Genomic DNA, 15805 nt, shown 5'->3' with positions numbered 1-15805 from the left:
GTGTTGCATTTTTAGCCAAAGGAAGAACATTAACCTAGCTTAAGCTTCAGCGATTTAACACTGTTTCCACTTCAAAGTTCAAGGAAAGAAACAGCCACGACACAGCGGGCTCGGTCTATCACTGTCATCCAGTGGTCAGGTGGTGCAACTGCAGATCAGCCAGTCAGATCCCCACGGCACCGCTGGTGTGGACTGATCTTTTAAAATAAGGATTATAGACAGGGGGATATCTATCGTTTTTCACGTACCTTTGCTTATTTATTGGAATTGTTTTGGTTGTATTATAGACAGGAGAATATCTATCCTTTGTTAAAAAACATTTAAACTGTTGAATTGGTTTTTTTTTTTTGCGGGGGGATACTGTGTTGCAGTCTGATTGTGACAAACTGAAAACTCAGTATATTTTGTAGTTCAACCCTGTCATAATAGCATTATGAAGTAGCCATTCTGCTGACATATGCCATGTTGAAGTGGCAAGTAATGCCCTTTTCTTAGAACCAGCGGGAAAAGAACGATGACGCCGCTCCACCGAAGCCCCCTGGTAAACCTCTGCTGGCCGAAAACAGTGCTGTGCCTGCAAACACACCCCGTCCCAAACACAGCACCACAGTGGGAAACACACACCAACTTCTGTGACTGTGTGTCAAATAAGCCGGGTTGATATGTGTGTGCAAACAAACCCCCAGGAGAGCTCATTTGAGCTCCGGGTCCCCAGGCTGCACAAGTCGAAACAAGTCCACACCGAGTGCGAACCTATCATCCGAAATCCCAGCCAGGTGTATTTTATACACGCCCTGCATAATTAATAAAGTCCCAAATGTAAGTGTATTCCACTGGAGCGGGCCGGGCTGCAGATACAGTCACAGAGGCCGGGCAGCTCCACGCCTGTTTCCACTCAGCAACAACCACATAGATGTTCAGCTCTAATAGGATGAAAGAAGAACCAAATGCTCATGTTTAAGAAGCTGCAAACAAAATCATCAAATTAGATAAAGGTGGATTCAGTCTTTTTTTTAATTAGACTCAGTTTAGTGGATTGATGCTTGAACCCGGGACACGACGTGTCAGGTCAGCCGTCATGAAATGTCGGGTTGCTGCCCCTATAATGGCATTGAATCGGTGATAGAGGTGTTTCCTAAAAGAAAAATGGCTCTCACTTCAATGTGAAACCAAAAAAACTTGTAACAAATATCATCAGCAGCACCCTCCTATAATTTCTATCCTCTTCCGAAGCGAAGTGACAGCAGCAGTGAAAATTCCTGTTTCTGCTTGTTTCTCTTTTTTTGACTAAACATTTGTTGCCTGATAGAGAATCGGATGACATGGCAAAATATTGACAGACCTGGCTGTAATAAGATGATGACATGAACGACAGAAAGTGAATTTCATTTTATTTACAAAGCGCCTTCTCTACAGCAGGCCCAAAAGTATCCTACAATTAGATTAGAAAATATAGATGAAAGGAAAGTGAAAATAAGACATAGACCAGGGAAGACTAGAGACAAAATAAAACAGATCTCATGAAACAAATAAGCCATAAACAAGTCTAAACATATAGGTCTTGAAAATGTACAGAATTCCCATCTTAAAATAGATGTTTTAAGTTGCCTTTTGTGTCTAACAGGCGTCTTGCTGTGGTCCGTTGTCTTCACCTTTAGCTAAAGTGATGCTGCTAACGCGTCATAAAAAGACCAAACTATTCAAAGGTCAGTTTTTATATTCACTTTGGCCTCCAGCCTTCTTTCAACACAGATTTTTCTTCCGTTTTCCATAGGTGGCGACGGTGTCGGAGCGCTCGCGGATCATGGAGCTGGAGCGGGAGGTGGCTGACCTCCAGCTCCGGCTGAGGGCGTCCCAGCAGAAGGAGGACGCCGCGTCTTTGTCCCAGCAGCAGATCGGCAGCCTGAAGGCCCAGGTTCAGTCCCAGGAGAAAAGAGTGAGCTGTCCTTTGTTGACATGGATTATTCACCGGTGTCTTCCTCCTATTATATACCGCCCAGTAGAACTGGAAGCTCTGATGTAACCTGCGTTCACGTCGGCCTTTTAGCCATCCCTGTAAATAGATGTGTGTTTGTGTGTCCTCGCTCCGCGCGGTTTGTCCCAGGCAGCGTGCCGATGCATAATGGATGGCTCTGCTCAGATGAGTGCGTGTTGTGCACCTGAAACAGATCAGTGAGCTGAGTGTCGACCTGGAGAGCAAACAGAAGGAGCTGCAGTCAGCACGGGAAGAACAGAGCTCCCTGGACCTGCAGCTGGCAGGCCTGGTAAGAAACTGGCACGGGTTCTTGGTGAAGGTGCAGCGTTTGACCAATGAAAATATAATATAACCTGAACTTGAAAATGAACATTTTATCAAATTACATAAAATACATAAATATAAATTATATGATATAATTATAAATTATTATATGATATACACTGCTCAAAAAAATAAAGGGAACACTTAAAAAACACATCCTAGATCTAAATGAATGAAATATTCTTATGAAATACTTTGCTCTTTACAAATTGAATGTGCTGACAACAAAATCACACAAAAATGATCAATGGAAATCAATTGTATCAACCCGTGGAGGTCTGGATTAGGAATCACACTCAAAATTAAAGTGTAAAAACAAACTCCAGGCGGATCCAACTTTGATGTAATGTCCTTAAAACAAGTCAAAATGAATCTGTGTTGCTTCCTGAGTGGACACTATGATTTCACAGAAGTGTGATTGACTTGGAGTTACATTGTGTTGTTCAAGTGTTCCCTTTATTTTTTTGAGCAGTATATAATATCACATTATAATATTATTACTGAGCAATTGTTAGTTAAATCAATTAGTTCATTGATAACTCCTGCTCATATATTAAGGCGTTTAACTCGGTCAGATGGGTAAAAGATGTTAGTGTGTCGCAAATTACCCGTTTGTCCTTTTCCCACCCTTCAGAGAGAAAAGCTGGAGGCAGGCGAGGAGGAAGGCAGGAGGACGGCGAAGACTGTGCAAGGTAACTGCACAACGCCCCGTCACTACCAAATGTGTGTGTTTGTGTGTGTGTGTGTGTGTGTGTGTGTGTGTGCGCGCGTGCGCAACGGTCACTGCCCTACCTGCTGTGTCCCATCAGAGCTGGAGCAGGCTAAGAGGGACTACCAAGGCTGGGTCGAAGTGGGTCAGTGCCGAGAGGAAGAGCTGAGAGCCCAGCTGACTCAGGTAGGAGGCCCAGACACTTGTCCATTTAATGGAGTTGGGGTGAAAAATGAATTTCATTCGTAATAGTAACAATAAGTTTCACTAAATGAGGCGAGAAGGAGACGTGAAACAACAGGAATCAAAGTTTTCTCTGGATTTGCCCTTTGTCTTTGAAAAAAAAATCAACTACAAGCACAAAAATTGGAGTGTATAATAAATAATAATGATTTATCCTTTATTAATCCCTCATGGGAAAATTCGTTCTCTGCAATTAACCCATCATGGATGAACCATGAGCAGTAGGCTGCCGTCCCCCAGCACCAGGGGAGCAGTTAGGGGTTCAGCGTCTTCCTCAACAACACTTTGACACACTAGGAGGAGCCAGGAATCGAACCAGGAGTGTATGGCCGGTTAGCTCTGTTACTTAGCATGTCGTGCCAATGATGCCAAGGTGAGGTTTGATCCCCGTACGGGCCATTGCTACTTTTTGTGAAATTATGTTTTCCTGAATTTGCATGTTCTTGAAATGTATGATTCAATCTGAGACCCTGTGTTCAAAACGTGACTGGTCTGTATGAACTCCATTTCTTGCAACATAAACCATCAGCTACCTATTATTGCGCAAAGTAGTGTCATTTGAGCATTTCTGGAGGTAATTCACAATTTTATGAATAATTTTAAAATTATTTCAAATTTAAAATGTTCTAAGGCCAGTTAGCTCAGTTGGTTTGATCTTTGCGCTAATAATGCCATTATCTCTTTTATTGGGACAGTGTTTATCTGAAAATATGAACACTTTTATGTCTCTATCTATGGCCATGTGAATGTTGAATGTTGAATTCTATTTCATCGCCACTACTTGCCCCTTTGAACAGCGATGTTATGCTAAGCTGTTGCTGTCAGGCCCGCTTATTTGGTTAGAATGTGGTGCTTATAATTCCAAGGTCGCGGGTTAGATACTTTGCCAGGAAAGTGATTCTCCCTTTCACTTCAACCAAAGACCAAGTTGCCGATGGGTGTGAATAAGAAAGTCAACGGTGGTTGACAGATGACTAGACTAGGTTAATACCCGCCTCTTACCCAAATGCCAACTGGTATTGGCTCCAGCCCTCACGCCCCTCCTGTGACCACAGCAATCTGGATAATTGTTGTCAAATCTTCTCGTGGCAACTGGACTCGGTTTTTCTTCTCAAGGAGATATTTCTTCTCAAAGATATTTCACCTCCCTGAAGGTTCTGAACTGAGGAAGCCTCTCAGATGAGATGTGAAACATCCTCAAGAAGAGAGACCGAGTCCAGTTTCCACGACAAGATGGGAACCTGCACAGACACTCTATCAATGATGAACAAATGTTTTGATATCAAAAGGTTGTTTTGTTTATGCTTTTGTTCAACTTTTCTTTAGCAAGGAGCACGTTTTTCACAACAGCAAGGTCAAGAGTTTGATCCGCTGTATTGTGATGTGGAGTTTTTCATTGGATTGCAGTTGTAATGTGTAGGTTTGAATGGTTTTATGTTTCTATATGCAGCCCTGTGATTAAAAGGCTATTGGACCAATCTGACTATAGAGCAGGGGTGCCCAAAGATTTTCCTGCGAGGGCCAAATAACTTACCTAAATAACTAAAACCCACATAAAATCCGGCAGCCGAGGGTAAGAGTGTTACATAATCACATCATGGCATGCTAGGTTGTCCTGTGACTGCAGAATAATTCATGATGACTGCAATGTTCTTCTGCAGAACAAGAGCGGGATGTTAATTTCAACTTTAAACTAATGAAAACGCAACCCTGAATGAGGTGTTAATGCACTTGATAATGGCATTTGCTGTGATGTTTTCCAGGCTGCTGTGGAATCAGAGAAGGCAGCAGCGTCACTGGAGCAGTTGACCAATCAGAATAAGACACTCGAGACACAGGTAGGTCGTCCTAGTTTAAATAGTGTGTCTGGGGTGACGGGACGCTGTGAACAACCACCGTCACTGAAGGTGTCAAAAGCCAAAACGAGGTAGTTGTAGGGTAGCAATGGATCCTGTGTGTGTGTGTGTGTGTTTTTATTGAGGATGTCAGACTTTGATGCCACAATGGCCTGGAATGGTGATTTCCCATCAAGCAACACAATTAGCTGTTACTAAATTACATGTTCATCAAATTTCAATCAAAGGTAAAATAAAAAAAAAACAAAAAAGGATACGTTTAGGCATGTGGTGCTGCGTCACGTGACCACACCTCCGTCGCATGACTTGCAGCTCCAGCAGCAACTGACTCAGGATCAGCTCTATCATCGTCCTGACCATTTCATCTGAATCCGTGCATTATAACGTTTTTTTATTTGCCTGTTCAATTTGATGGTGTGTGGTTTTTCAGTTTAATGACTTCTGATCATCTGCAACAAATGGGACCAAAAAATCTATCAAAAATAGTGATACTTTAGTCAACCCTAATCGAATGAAGATTCACTCAGTCACGTTCGCTCTTGTGTTTGTTGAGTCTGCTGCCTGTTGTTGGAATGATTGTTGCTCTGTGAGCGCAGTTTCATTACACGTGCTTGGTTTGTCATGTGACAGAATTCGCCTTTTCACATAAGCCGAGTATCTTCAGCCTGCGGGGACTCTAGCCATCCTCCTCCCACACCCGACTGCATGCAGCCGTAAGGTCACATGATATCAGGCATGCATGAGTTGTTACTCTCCGCTCTCCGCACACATGCACACAGTCAAGCCGCATTCTATTGGAGCCAGGCTCCTCTGCATGTTGCTAGTCGGCTCACCAGCGCCCCCTGGTTCTCCCCTGTCTCATGCTGCTATTGCAGGCAGAGGCCTTACATTTTTTTTTACTTTTTATTTTATTTTCACAAACTCCGGGGTTGAGTTTCTTTTATTGCGAGACACTTTTTGAAAACATTTTTCATATTCGGTATTTATAAAGATATTATATTGAAATAGACCACTTAATTGATTCTCGAGGTATTCAAAAGATAATTTTCTGTATCTTATCTATGCTGTTTTTTAAAAATGATGTTCAGATTATCCCCACTCATTTCATGTGACGCTTTACTCATTTCTAGTTTGTTTTTTAGCAGCTTTTTGCCCGGAGCAGGTTTTGTTTGATTTTTTTTTTTTTTTTTACAGAATCATGTGATCAGAAAAGCAATGAATGATAATTGACCTGCAGGGTTTTAGCACTTGTGTGTTTTTTCGCGGGTTACTTATCCTAAAGTGAGGATGCAAGTGTGTGTGTGTGTGTGTGTGTATGTAAGCGTGCATGTGTGTGCTCTCGCTATGATTTACCGTACACTTGGTGCTTGGGAGGCAGAACGGGACCTGATTGATCTGAAGGTCAATGGTTCGCCCCCTCCCCCCGTGTCTAATGGCTGCTGATGAGTTGGCTGACATAATGCCGTCAGGAGGAGGCGGAAAAGGAGTCGTCTCTGTAATGAAAATCATTTAAACCTGTTAATCTGTGACAGCTGACACGAGGCACCACGCAAATGGCAGATCATTTACATCCAACCATCTTTTATCTGTGAAGTTTGGACCACAGAAGACGAGAAAACAGGAAATGATCTGTCAGTTCCTGTCCCTGAATTTGTTCCCTAATGACTGTTTGTACACCGTAAGCAAAAAAAACAGGCTGACCGTTTTATAGCATTTCAAAATGTTGAAAAAATAAAAGTATTAATAGTAGTCAGTCTACACATTTTTATTTCATTAAAAATCTCACTGCTCTTTGCTTTTTAGCATTTCCTTTTTTTTTTTTTTTTTTTTGCGTTTTGTTTTTTGTAAACCACACAGCCGTCACTGGATGTGTGTTCTCGCTCCCCACCTCAGTCTGCTCCCCTGGGGCGGCTTTTAAATCCTCCTTTCACCATTTACCGTCGCCTGTCAGAGGCAGAAACTGTTTCCCAAGGCATCCCTGACCTCAGGAAGTCCGGCAGGGACAAACCATCCTCCTCCTCTTCCTACTCCTACTTTTCCACTTCCTCCCCCTCCATATTCCCACCATCTTCTGACATGCTCGTAACGAGGACACACACCTCCAAATGGTTAAAGTCCCAAAGGATCTCAAGGTTATTTTCTTGTATTTAAGGTCATATAATAGTGAGCTCTTAACTGCTGCCATTGTTTTCATCCTTTTCAATCTTCAAGGTTAAAAAAAACAATTAAGACCAGAGTTTTTGGTGGTTTTTTTTATTTGAGGAAAGGAAAGGAATACATAGTTAGAAAGCCCAATGTACTATCCAGGATGATACCCAAACACTCGATATGAGTAGAGGGAAGCATGGAGGATTTTTCAATGTGGATAGAGAAACGGTGACATTTGTAAATGGCAGAGGCCATACCCACAAGGGAAGGCTCAGTTTTGTTGGATTTAAGCTTGAGATGGTTGGAGGAGAAGCACGATTTGATCTCCACAAAAAACAACAACGTGGAAGTGGATTTGGAGGAGATAGAGAGCTGGCTATCATCTGCGTAACGATGAAAGTTGATGTTGTGTTCACAGAAAAAGCATCCGAGAGGAGGCATGTAAAATGATACAGAGAAGGGGTGCAAGAACTAAGCCCTGCGAAATATGCTTGAGAAAAAGGAATAGAAAATGGATTTCTTTCTTGGGACTTTACCTTTCCCACGTTAAAAAGCCGAATTGATGAAGTCAAATAAATAGAAACTAGAGGGTTTTACAAATAATCCTCTGCCAGTGGAAGTCCCAGTTTCTGACATTTTCTTTATTTTCTAGCAGCTGCACGCATTATTCAGTGGAGTTGTTTATTATTTGAAGTTTGTTATGATTAAAGGTATCTCCTGTCTCAAATATAGCCTTTAATTCTGTTTTAACCTTAAAGCCAGCAAGTGTTCGGAGATTGGAGCCACAGGAAGAAACCTCACCCGCCCTTCGCAATGCCTTTCCTGTGCTCGAAGCCGACCTGCTTTCGGTACAAAGCATCGGCCGTCGCTACTGTTCATGTTTTAAAGCATCTCCAGAGCCGTCCCGCTGGAAGCTCATCAAAATTACAGCAGGGAGGAAGAGAGCGTTTGTTCTTGGGGACGCTCCGACATCTTCTCCCCGCTCACTCATGTCGCCGCTTGTAGCTTGTGATGTAATCGTCGCACATGTCCCAGTATCTGCGTACATGTGTGTGTGTGTGTGTGTGTGAGTGTGTGTGTGTGTGTATCAGGGCTCACCCAGGATGCAGACATAAATCTCTTAACAGCCACTTTAGGGACAAAAAAAAAAAACAAGTTTCTGTAAGCAGAGAGCAGGATGACAATATTGAAGTCTGGCTCAGTGAGCAGTGGTGAAGTCATATCATGATGTAATCATGGGAAGTGAAAGCAAACGTGACCGTGTGTTTGGGTGTGTGTGTGAGATGACGCCTGGCTGGATAGAACATTATTAATGAAGCGCTGACTTCAGATCTGCCCCGGTCATCTGTCGAGTCTCTCCTCAGTGATTTTGGGTGGGCGTGTAGTTGATTGTGAGGTCAGAAAATGTGATGATAAGTTGGTAATATGAAGGCGCATTGGTTAATGCCTGTGTCACACAGCAAGAAGTTCCCTGGTTTGCTTCCAACACGGGATTTTTCTGTGTGGAGTCTCAATGTTCTTTGTGGATCAATTTCTTCCCACAGTCCAAAAACATGCAGTAGGTTAAATGGAAAAACTGAATCGATTGAATGAATAATTCTATGTCTCTTTGTGACCTGTGAATGACTGTATGTCTCTACATGTGGCTCTGGGATCAGTCCAAGGTGAAACTCCGTCTCTCGGCCAAGCATAGACCTCCCGCGACCCCGAGTCCGAGATTTATCGAATAGATAATGAATGAAGGGTAAAAAAAATGACCCAGAATAATTGGAAGAAGAAAACTCCAAAGTGTCCTGAACTGTTTTTGGAATAAGTGAATTTGCAAACCTAAAAGAAAACACACAAAATCTGGAATTAAAAAAAAAAACATAGTTGAAAAACCTTTAATAAAACTTTTTATTCCGTCGTGAAATTATCTCGCCCACGAGTCATTACTCAAGACCCTCGGTGATGTCACACAGGCCTCGTAATATCTGCAGGCCCTGCCCGTGCTGATGATGTCACATAGGCAAAACGTGAAGCCGCGCAATAATTTAATTCAGTCGTCAGAATTTAAAGAAAATAAATTCCTGAAATTCAGACAGAAGGCATTGAAGAAATGAGCTCCTTCATTAAGGTGATATTGTTTGAATCACTTTCATTTTTATACTTCAAGCTTTATTAAGAAACAAATTGGTCATACCACTAAAAGGAGCCAAAAAGTCAGATTTTTTTATTCAGGTCCAAGTCTAATCTCAGTGCGCAGTGATAGGAAAACAGAAACGAAATTACATTTGAGAATTAACAGAAACACTCAGAAGTTGCGGCTGTGCCCCTCAGGATAAACCACATAATCCACCGCCGTCTCATTTCGAGAGGAAGCCGTTCCTTGCGAGAGTGCCGACAACGGAGAGGGTGAATCTCCTGTTTTATTTTCTTTTAGATACCTCCAAAGACCACGGCGGCTTCTTTTTTTCAAACGCGTTTATAATTTCTTTTTGCTGTCGGGGAGCAGCAGGATTGCCTTAAGAATATTATTTAGTCTTCACATGAGCACAATGGATTTATTTGGTTTGAATAATGCAGCAGCTGCTCCAAATAACTACCGTTTTATTTTTAGCCTGACTCCAATTGAGCATCTGTAGTTGCGGTCCACTGGAGGACCCCGGGGGTTCGGGATGAAGTCCCGAAATCCTCAAACAAGTGTTTCCCATTTTGACTGCATCGTAAATTGTGAATACAGCAAAGTCACAAATGCAAATGGCTGTCAAAGCATGTCTGGTTGTTGTTGTTTTTTTTTTGTTTGTTTTTTTTTAGCATTTTGAGACCTTTTTTATCGTTTTAGCATCTTTTTTAGCATTTTAGCATCGCCCAAATATGGCAGAATGGAGACAGAGAAAACAAAACTGTGTGAAATTCAATTAACAGTAAGTGAATAAAAAAAAAAGTGAGCTGCAAGGATAAAAGAGGTCTCTTGATCAGTGGAGGGAAGTTCAAGTCAAAGGTAGAGACATAGAGGATTCAAGAAACAATGTCCTCATATGAGGACTCAGTGTCACCAGAGGTGAATTGTTTTAATACTTCAAGCACATGAATAGCAATAACATCATGGAAAGGCCAATGTTTCAGAAATCCTGGGGTGAATGGGAAAACACTGTGGTGGGAGAAACAGGAGAAAACATAAAGATAAAGCTGCAACAACAAAGAATCAGCATCTTTCGCTCATTAGGACAAGATGATGCCTGTGCCATTTGTCGCCTCCCCCCCTCCTCGTCATGGTAACATCAGTTCCAATGGAGGATGCTCTTGTGTTCATGAGACACTGCTGGGGAGGAGGATTCTCCATTCCCATGAGAATCCCTAGCCTGATTTTTTTTTTTTTTTTTTGTTGCTGTCATTACTTTTGGATGAAAGTGGCCCGCTGGAGGCGCGTGTTGAGATAACAGTGGTTGTCGTAGGCGAGGCGAAGCCAGCAGAGAGGGAAAAAAAAAAGCGGACGGTTCGAATCCGCAGCCTCGTGTGCCAACAAGGTGTTCTGACCGGCTGCTCCGAAACAGTACAGGCGTGCAGCTGATGACTCATGGTAGAGGCTGTGGATAGAGCTTGAACTGTGTGTGTGTGTGAGTGTGTGTGTGTGAGTGTGTGTGTGTTGGTGTGGAAAGCGGGGAAACTAGATTGCGAATAGCAGAGAGGTGGGGGCGACTCCGGGAGGAGCTTAGTAGAGCTTACATAATGGAAGCGCTGGGCTTCTTTAACCTGACAGAGAGAGAGAGGGAGCGGAGAGAGAGAGAGAGAGAACCAGAGAGGCTGATTTTCATTTCCCTCTCGCTGCGAGGACGACGGCGTGGCGAGGGGGGATGATAGTTTATTGTGTGTGAGTCTGGAGCACCGTTAGACAGGTGGACGCGGGCCGTGCGAGCATGGACGTAGCCGCTCTGCATCAGGGTTACTACTCACCTCGCTACCAGGTACCACTGTTACTTGCTGTTTTTCCCCTCCGCTCCCCCCAAAATAGGGCTACCGTGTTGCAGCCACTGGTTCCCCCCTGCCTCCCGCTCCGTGGCGCGGCAGGTGCCTGCGAGGATGCATACGCTGAATCTTCACCCTTTCATTCTTCTGTATTATACTTTCCCCCCCCATCAGTCTCGAAGCCCATTGATACGATGGCATCTTGTCTGTCGCTAATTAATTATCGATCATTGCAATTGATCCGCTGACAAACGTCACGGATCCAAGCGCAGCACCCGTTTGAGCAACCTTTTTCGAAGGTCTGTTTTTAAATGTAAAGAATCAGAGCTTCGACGGGACGACGGGGGAAGTTCCCTCCAGCTGCCAATTGATACGATATTCAGAGCATGGATTTCAGAAAGTACTGGAACAGTTGCTATTCTGTTTTTAGTCCAGTAAAAATCCTCTTTTGTTGAATTCTCTTTTGCAAATTTCCAGTTTTGTTGCCACTGGTATAGTACTGCAAAGCACATCTGAATTTTAAAACAGACATATTTCTAACAAAGATTTTTTTAGTAGAAGGGGATCTTTTTTCTTTAAAAATCAACCTCTTTCCCTCAACATGCTCTGGACTCCCATTGGGTAATGTTCATGAGCAAGGGTTTCTTTTACATACAGAGAGAAATACAGAGATATCAGCAGGAAATGTGACCATCAAAACGTGCCTAGATGTACTGGAAAATTAACAAGTGTATATACAGTATATATATTAGGTCCTCACATCTTTATTTGTCTTCCAAAAATAACCCCAAAAAATAGAAAAATCCCTGAAATAATTGCTCATGAATTTCCCAATTAAAAGGAAATCAAAACATGAGAAGAAACTGTTATGAAATTTAAACCAGAAAATGACTGGCTCATGACTTAAGAATAAAAAAAGATGACACATTTTCTCACTGAACTGGAAAATCTGGATTTTGTTCTGTGGTTTGGAAAAGAGTGAACATTTTTATACAAAGTGATTAAATCAATTGATGGAAACAGACTGAAACAAGAAGGACTTATTGACTGTAAGAATTGATTAATAACCAAATTGTTTATCATGACATGAGAATCTTCCCAGTGGGAGGTGTGTGTATATATATGTGTGTGTGCGTGCGTGCGTGCGTGCGTGCATGGGAACACGTGTGTGTGTGTGTGTGTGTGTGTGTGTGTGTGTGATAACACAGCTGTCTTGCTCCGGCTCCCTTTTTGCATGATTGATGAAAAACAGAACGTCCACCGTTGAAACCATAAGCTGTAAAGTGGACACTGATGCTCCCGGCAGCTCCTCACCAGCACCTCTTCCTGGACCAGCCCACCAGCTCCTGAGCCTCCTCTCTCCCTCTGTGTGTTCCCCCCCCCCATGTAGCTGGAGGCCCTGAAGCAGCAGAACTCCAAGTACCAGGAGGAGCTGAATCTGGCCAAGGAGCGCGGTGGCGCCGAGACGCAACGCATCGGAGCCCTCCGCAAGGAGATGTGAGTGCGGGTCGACGCCAGAGTCGGGGTGGGACAGGGCCACTTTAGTTCGGATTTGGACGGTATTTAAAACCAAAAAAGCTTTAAATGGTTTTCTTCAACAGGGGTGTTTTCAGAGGAGTAGCGTTTTCTGTTCTTGTTCTCGCATCTGACTCCTGGTCATGGGGGACCTTCTTCTTCGGACCTAGAGCTGCTTCGGTTGATGTTCACATAACATAAATACCAGGCTTCTGACCCAGCATCAGTAAACGTACCCTCGAAATGATCTCTTCAAAAATATCAATAATATAAAATATCAGTATCTTTTTTTGAACTTCTCATACATTTTGAAAAGAGGTCTTTTATTGTCATTATTTTAACGTTTTTAATGTAGCCGTTACCATTGAGAGGTGAAAAGAGGGAGGTGGCTTTGCGCCTCCTGTGAGGCTTGGCCTCCTCTGATAACTCCCCTCACCGGCCGACGGATGAAAGGGAAACCTGAGAGGAAGAACACTGGGTTTATTTCTCTTCTAAAAGCCCCTCTGTCAGAGGGCTGGATGATTGACGGGCGGGATCACATCATCCGGACAGGAGTGTGGCCATGTTGTTTCGTGTTTCCGAGCTGCAGCCTCACGTCGAGCTCTATTTTTAGAGCGCGCACATGAACGTGTGTGTGTTTGTGCGTCCTCGTCTCCACATTTACCCGTCTTTTCATTGTGCCGCCCCCCCCCCGAGTCATCAGACCCCTGTGCGGTGATGTCAGAGCCCCCCATGCAGCAATTGCCTCTTGCAGTGGGACCAGCTGCTGCCGTTGCTGCTGCAGCTGCTTCCCCTTCTTCAACCCTTTTAATATCCTCATTGTGGAAAACACACTCAGTTGTTTTTCATCTATTTATTTTGAAAGAAGCTGGATTTTTTTTATTTTCTGCTCAAAACAATACCAGCATCTTGGGTTATTGTCACTTAGTAAATATCTGTTTTATTTACGCTTTAGCTTTTTTTTTTTTAGCACAAATAGAAGTCTTGTACCTGCTAGTCATGTTCAATAAATATTTTGTATCAAGGGAATACTTTTATTCATCTCTTTAGTAATTTAGCTGTAAGTTAACATATCAAAAACCTCTTGTTGATTTTGATTGTAATTCCCACCAGAGTATATGTTATTTCCTCACTTATGACTATTGGAATTGTATAAATTATTCTTATTCTCATTAATAATAACACCATTAGTGCAGGATAAGCGACAGATGATGGATGGATAGATGGATTATTATTGTTATTATTATTATTATTATTATTATTATTATTATTATTATTATTATTTGAATCCTGTATTGAGACTCACCTCAGTCAAGTTCAATAGATTTCTAATAAATTCATTTTTCAAAAAAGACTACATAAATTACCTGTATTTCACTTAAAGTGACTTTTTCCCAAAGGAAAAAGTATATATATATATATATATATATATATATATATCTGTGACTCTGATACTTCAAATAGTAAAAAAAAGTGTGAAAGTAAACCTGATGAGCTAAAATAGCTGAATAAAAAATTCAAGAAAGGTGATTTTTTTTTTTTCATAAAACATTGATGAAAGGATTAACTTTTTTTGTCTCAGGCTCAATTTAAACCATACTTTTTCGATATTTTGTTTCTCCTATCGTCTCTTCCATCTGGCATCCAAAAGCCTGTCGCTGACGTTATGTAATCTCTCTGCCTTGAACCGCCTGACTCTGACATCACTGTGTGTGTGTGTGTGTGTGTGTGTGTGTGTGTGTGTGTGTACGTGTGTGTGTGTGTGTGTGTGTGTGTGTGTGTGTGTGAGCTCCCTTGTGGGGAATCAATGTGTCTTTGTGGCGCTGGAGAGAACAGCTGTAAACATGGAGTCCTGTTAGTCTGCAAAGAGATGGCTCCTCGGGGCCCGGAAACGCTGTCACTACAAAGATTCAACATTAATGCAACTTGACAGTGGTGAGCACATGGAGGCAGTTGGTCGTACGGCGGGAATTTTAGGCTTCGGATGTCACTTAAAAAAAGGAAAATTAATTTCAATTTGAGGTGGTGGTGCAGTGGTTAGCGCTTCCGTTTTACAGCAAGAAGGTCTCTGTTTTGATTCCATCAGAGGGTCTCTCTGTGTGGAGTCTCCATGTTCTCCTCATGGGTTTCCTCCAGGTTCTCTGGTTTCCTTCCACAGTCCAAAACCATATGTGGCCCTGTGATCGGTCCAGGGTGAACCATGCCTGTCACCCAATGACTGCAGGGATAGGCTCTCACACCCCCACAACACTGAGTCCAAATAAGTAGCATCGATAATGAATGAATGAATGAAAAAGATTTAGAAGAACAGAACTCACAAGCCTCCCAAAAATAGCCTTGGATGCTTAAAATTGCAAGAAATTTAACTCATAACGTTAGGATGTAAAATGAAAAAAAAACAAACCACCAAATCTAAAAATCGCCATTAAAAGAAAAACTTTTAAAAACCCTAAATTGTACATTTCTTCCTTGTGAGCCTTTTCGTGTGGGGTTCGCATGTTCTCCCAGTGTCAGTATTGGTTTCCTCCAGGTTCTTCGGTTTCCTCCCACAGTCCAAAAACATGCAGGAGACCTTAAATTGCCCAAATGTGTGATATATATTTTTTTTCACTTTATTCTCTTTATTTCATGCAATCACGAAAATGATCAATTTCTATAGTTGCCTGCCAAGTTTTGTGTAATTCCTCTAAGATATCACGTTTCAAAATATCAATTAGATCATTAAGCTGTCTTCTTAAAATAATTTACGAATTAACAAAAAGACAATAAATCATTTTATATAGTCACATAATTTCCCCTCCAAAATGGGTTAATAACTTCTACAATAAACAAAACGAAAGTGTTTAAAGGTCTTTACTGGGAATGAAAACATTGCTAAAAAAGTACAATTGGAGAGGAAAAAAAAGTCACTTCTTCGGATCACCTTCAATGTATGATGAAGAAGTCACAATGTTGAGCAAGCACATCTCTCACCCCTCCACCCCCAACCCAGATGGAGCCGGGAGCTCAGACTGGCCATATTAGTCTCAGCGAGTCTCTCTCAACACAAATCCTCGACACTGACCCACTTTCTCCTGCCAGAAACGT

At 42.3% G+C, this 15805-nt stretch overlaps 1 protein-coding gene across 2 annotated transcripts in view; it reads left to right on the top strand.

The window, feature by feature from the left end:
- clip1b (CAP-GLY domain containing linker protein 1b) overlaps positions 1-15805 on the top strand; it is a 33228-nt gene that overhangs the window by 10660 nt on the left and 6763 nt on the right. For both annotated transcript variants that reach the window (XM_086152561.1, XM_086152562.1), the window contains 6 exons: positions 1775-1936; positions 2169-2264; positions 2934-2991; positions 3109-3194; positions 5015-5089; positions 12594-12700. In XM_086152561.1, coding sequence (XP_086008687.1) covers positions 1775-1936; positions 2169-2264; positions 2934-2991; positions 3109-3194; positions 5015-5089; positions 12594-12700 — 584 coding nt within the window. The remainder of the gene's footprint in view (positions 1-1774; positions 1937-2168; positions 2265-2933; positions 2992-3108; positions 3195-5014; positions 5090-12593; positions 12701-15805) is intronic.

This window comes from Fistularia commersonii, chromosome 9 (assembly GCF_037954325.1).
Source record: "Fistularia commersonii isolate RoL2024-O1a breed Wild chromosome 9, RoL_Fcom_v1.0, whole genome shotgun sequence".
Lineage (NCBI taxonomy): Eukaryota > Metazoa > Chordata > Actinopteri > Syngnathiformes > Fistulariidae > Fistularia > Fistularia commersonii.
Note: the sequence above shows the minus strand (reverse complement) of the source record. Positions and strands in the feature narration are given on the sequence as shown.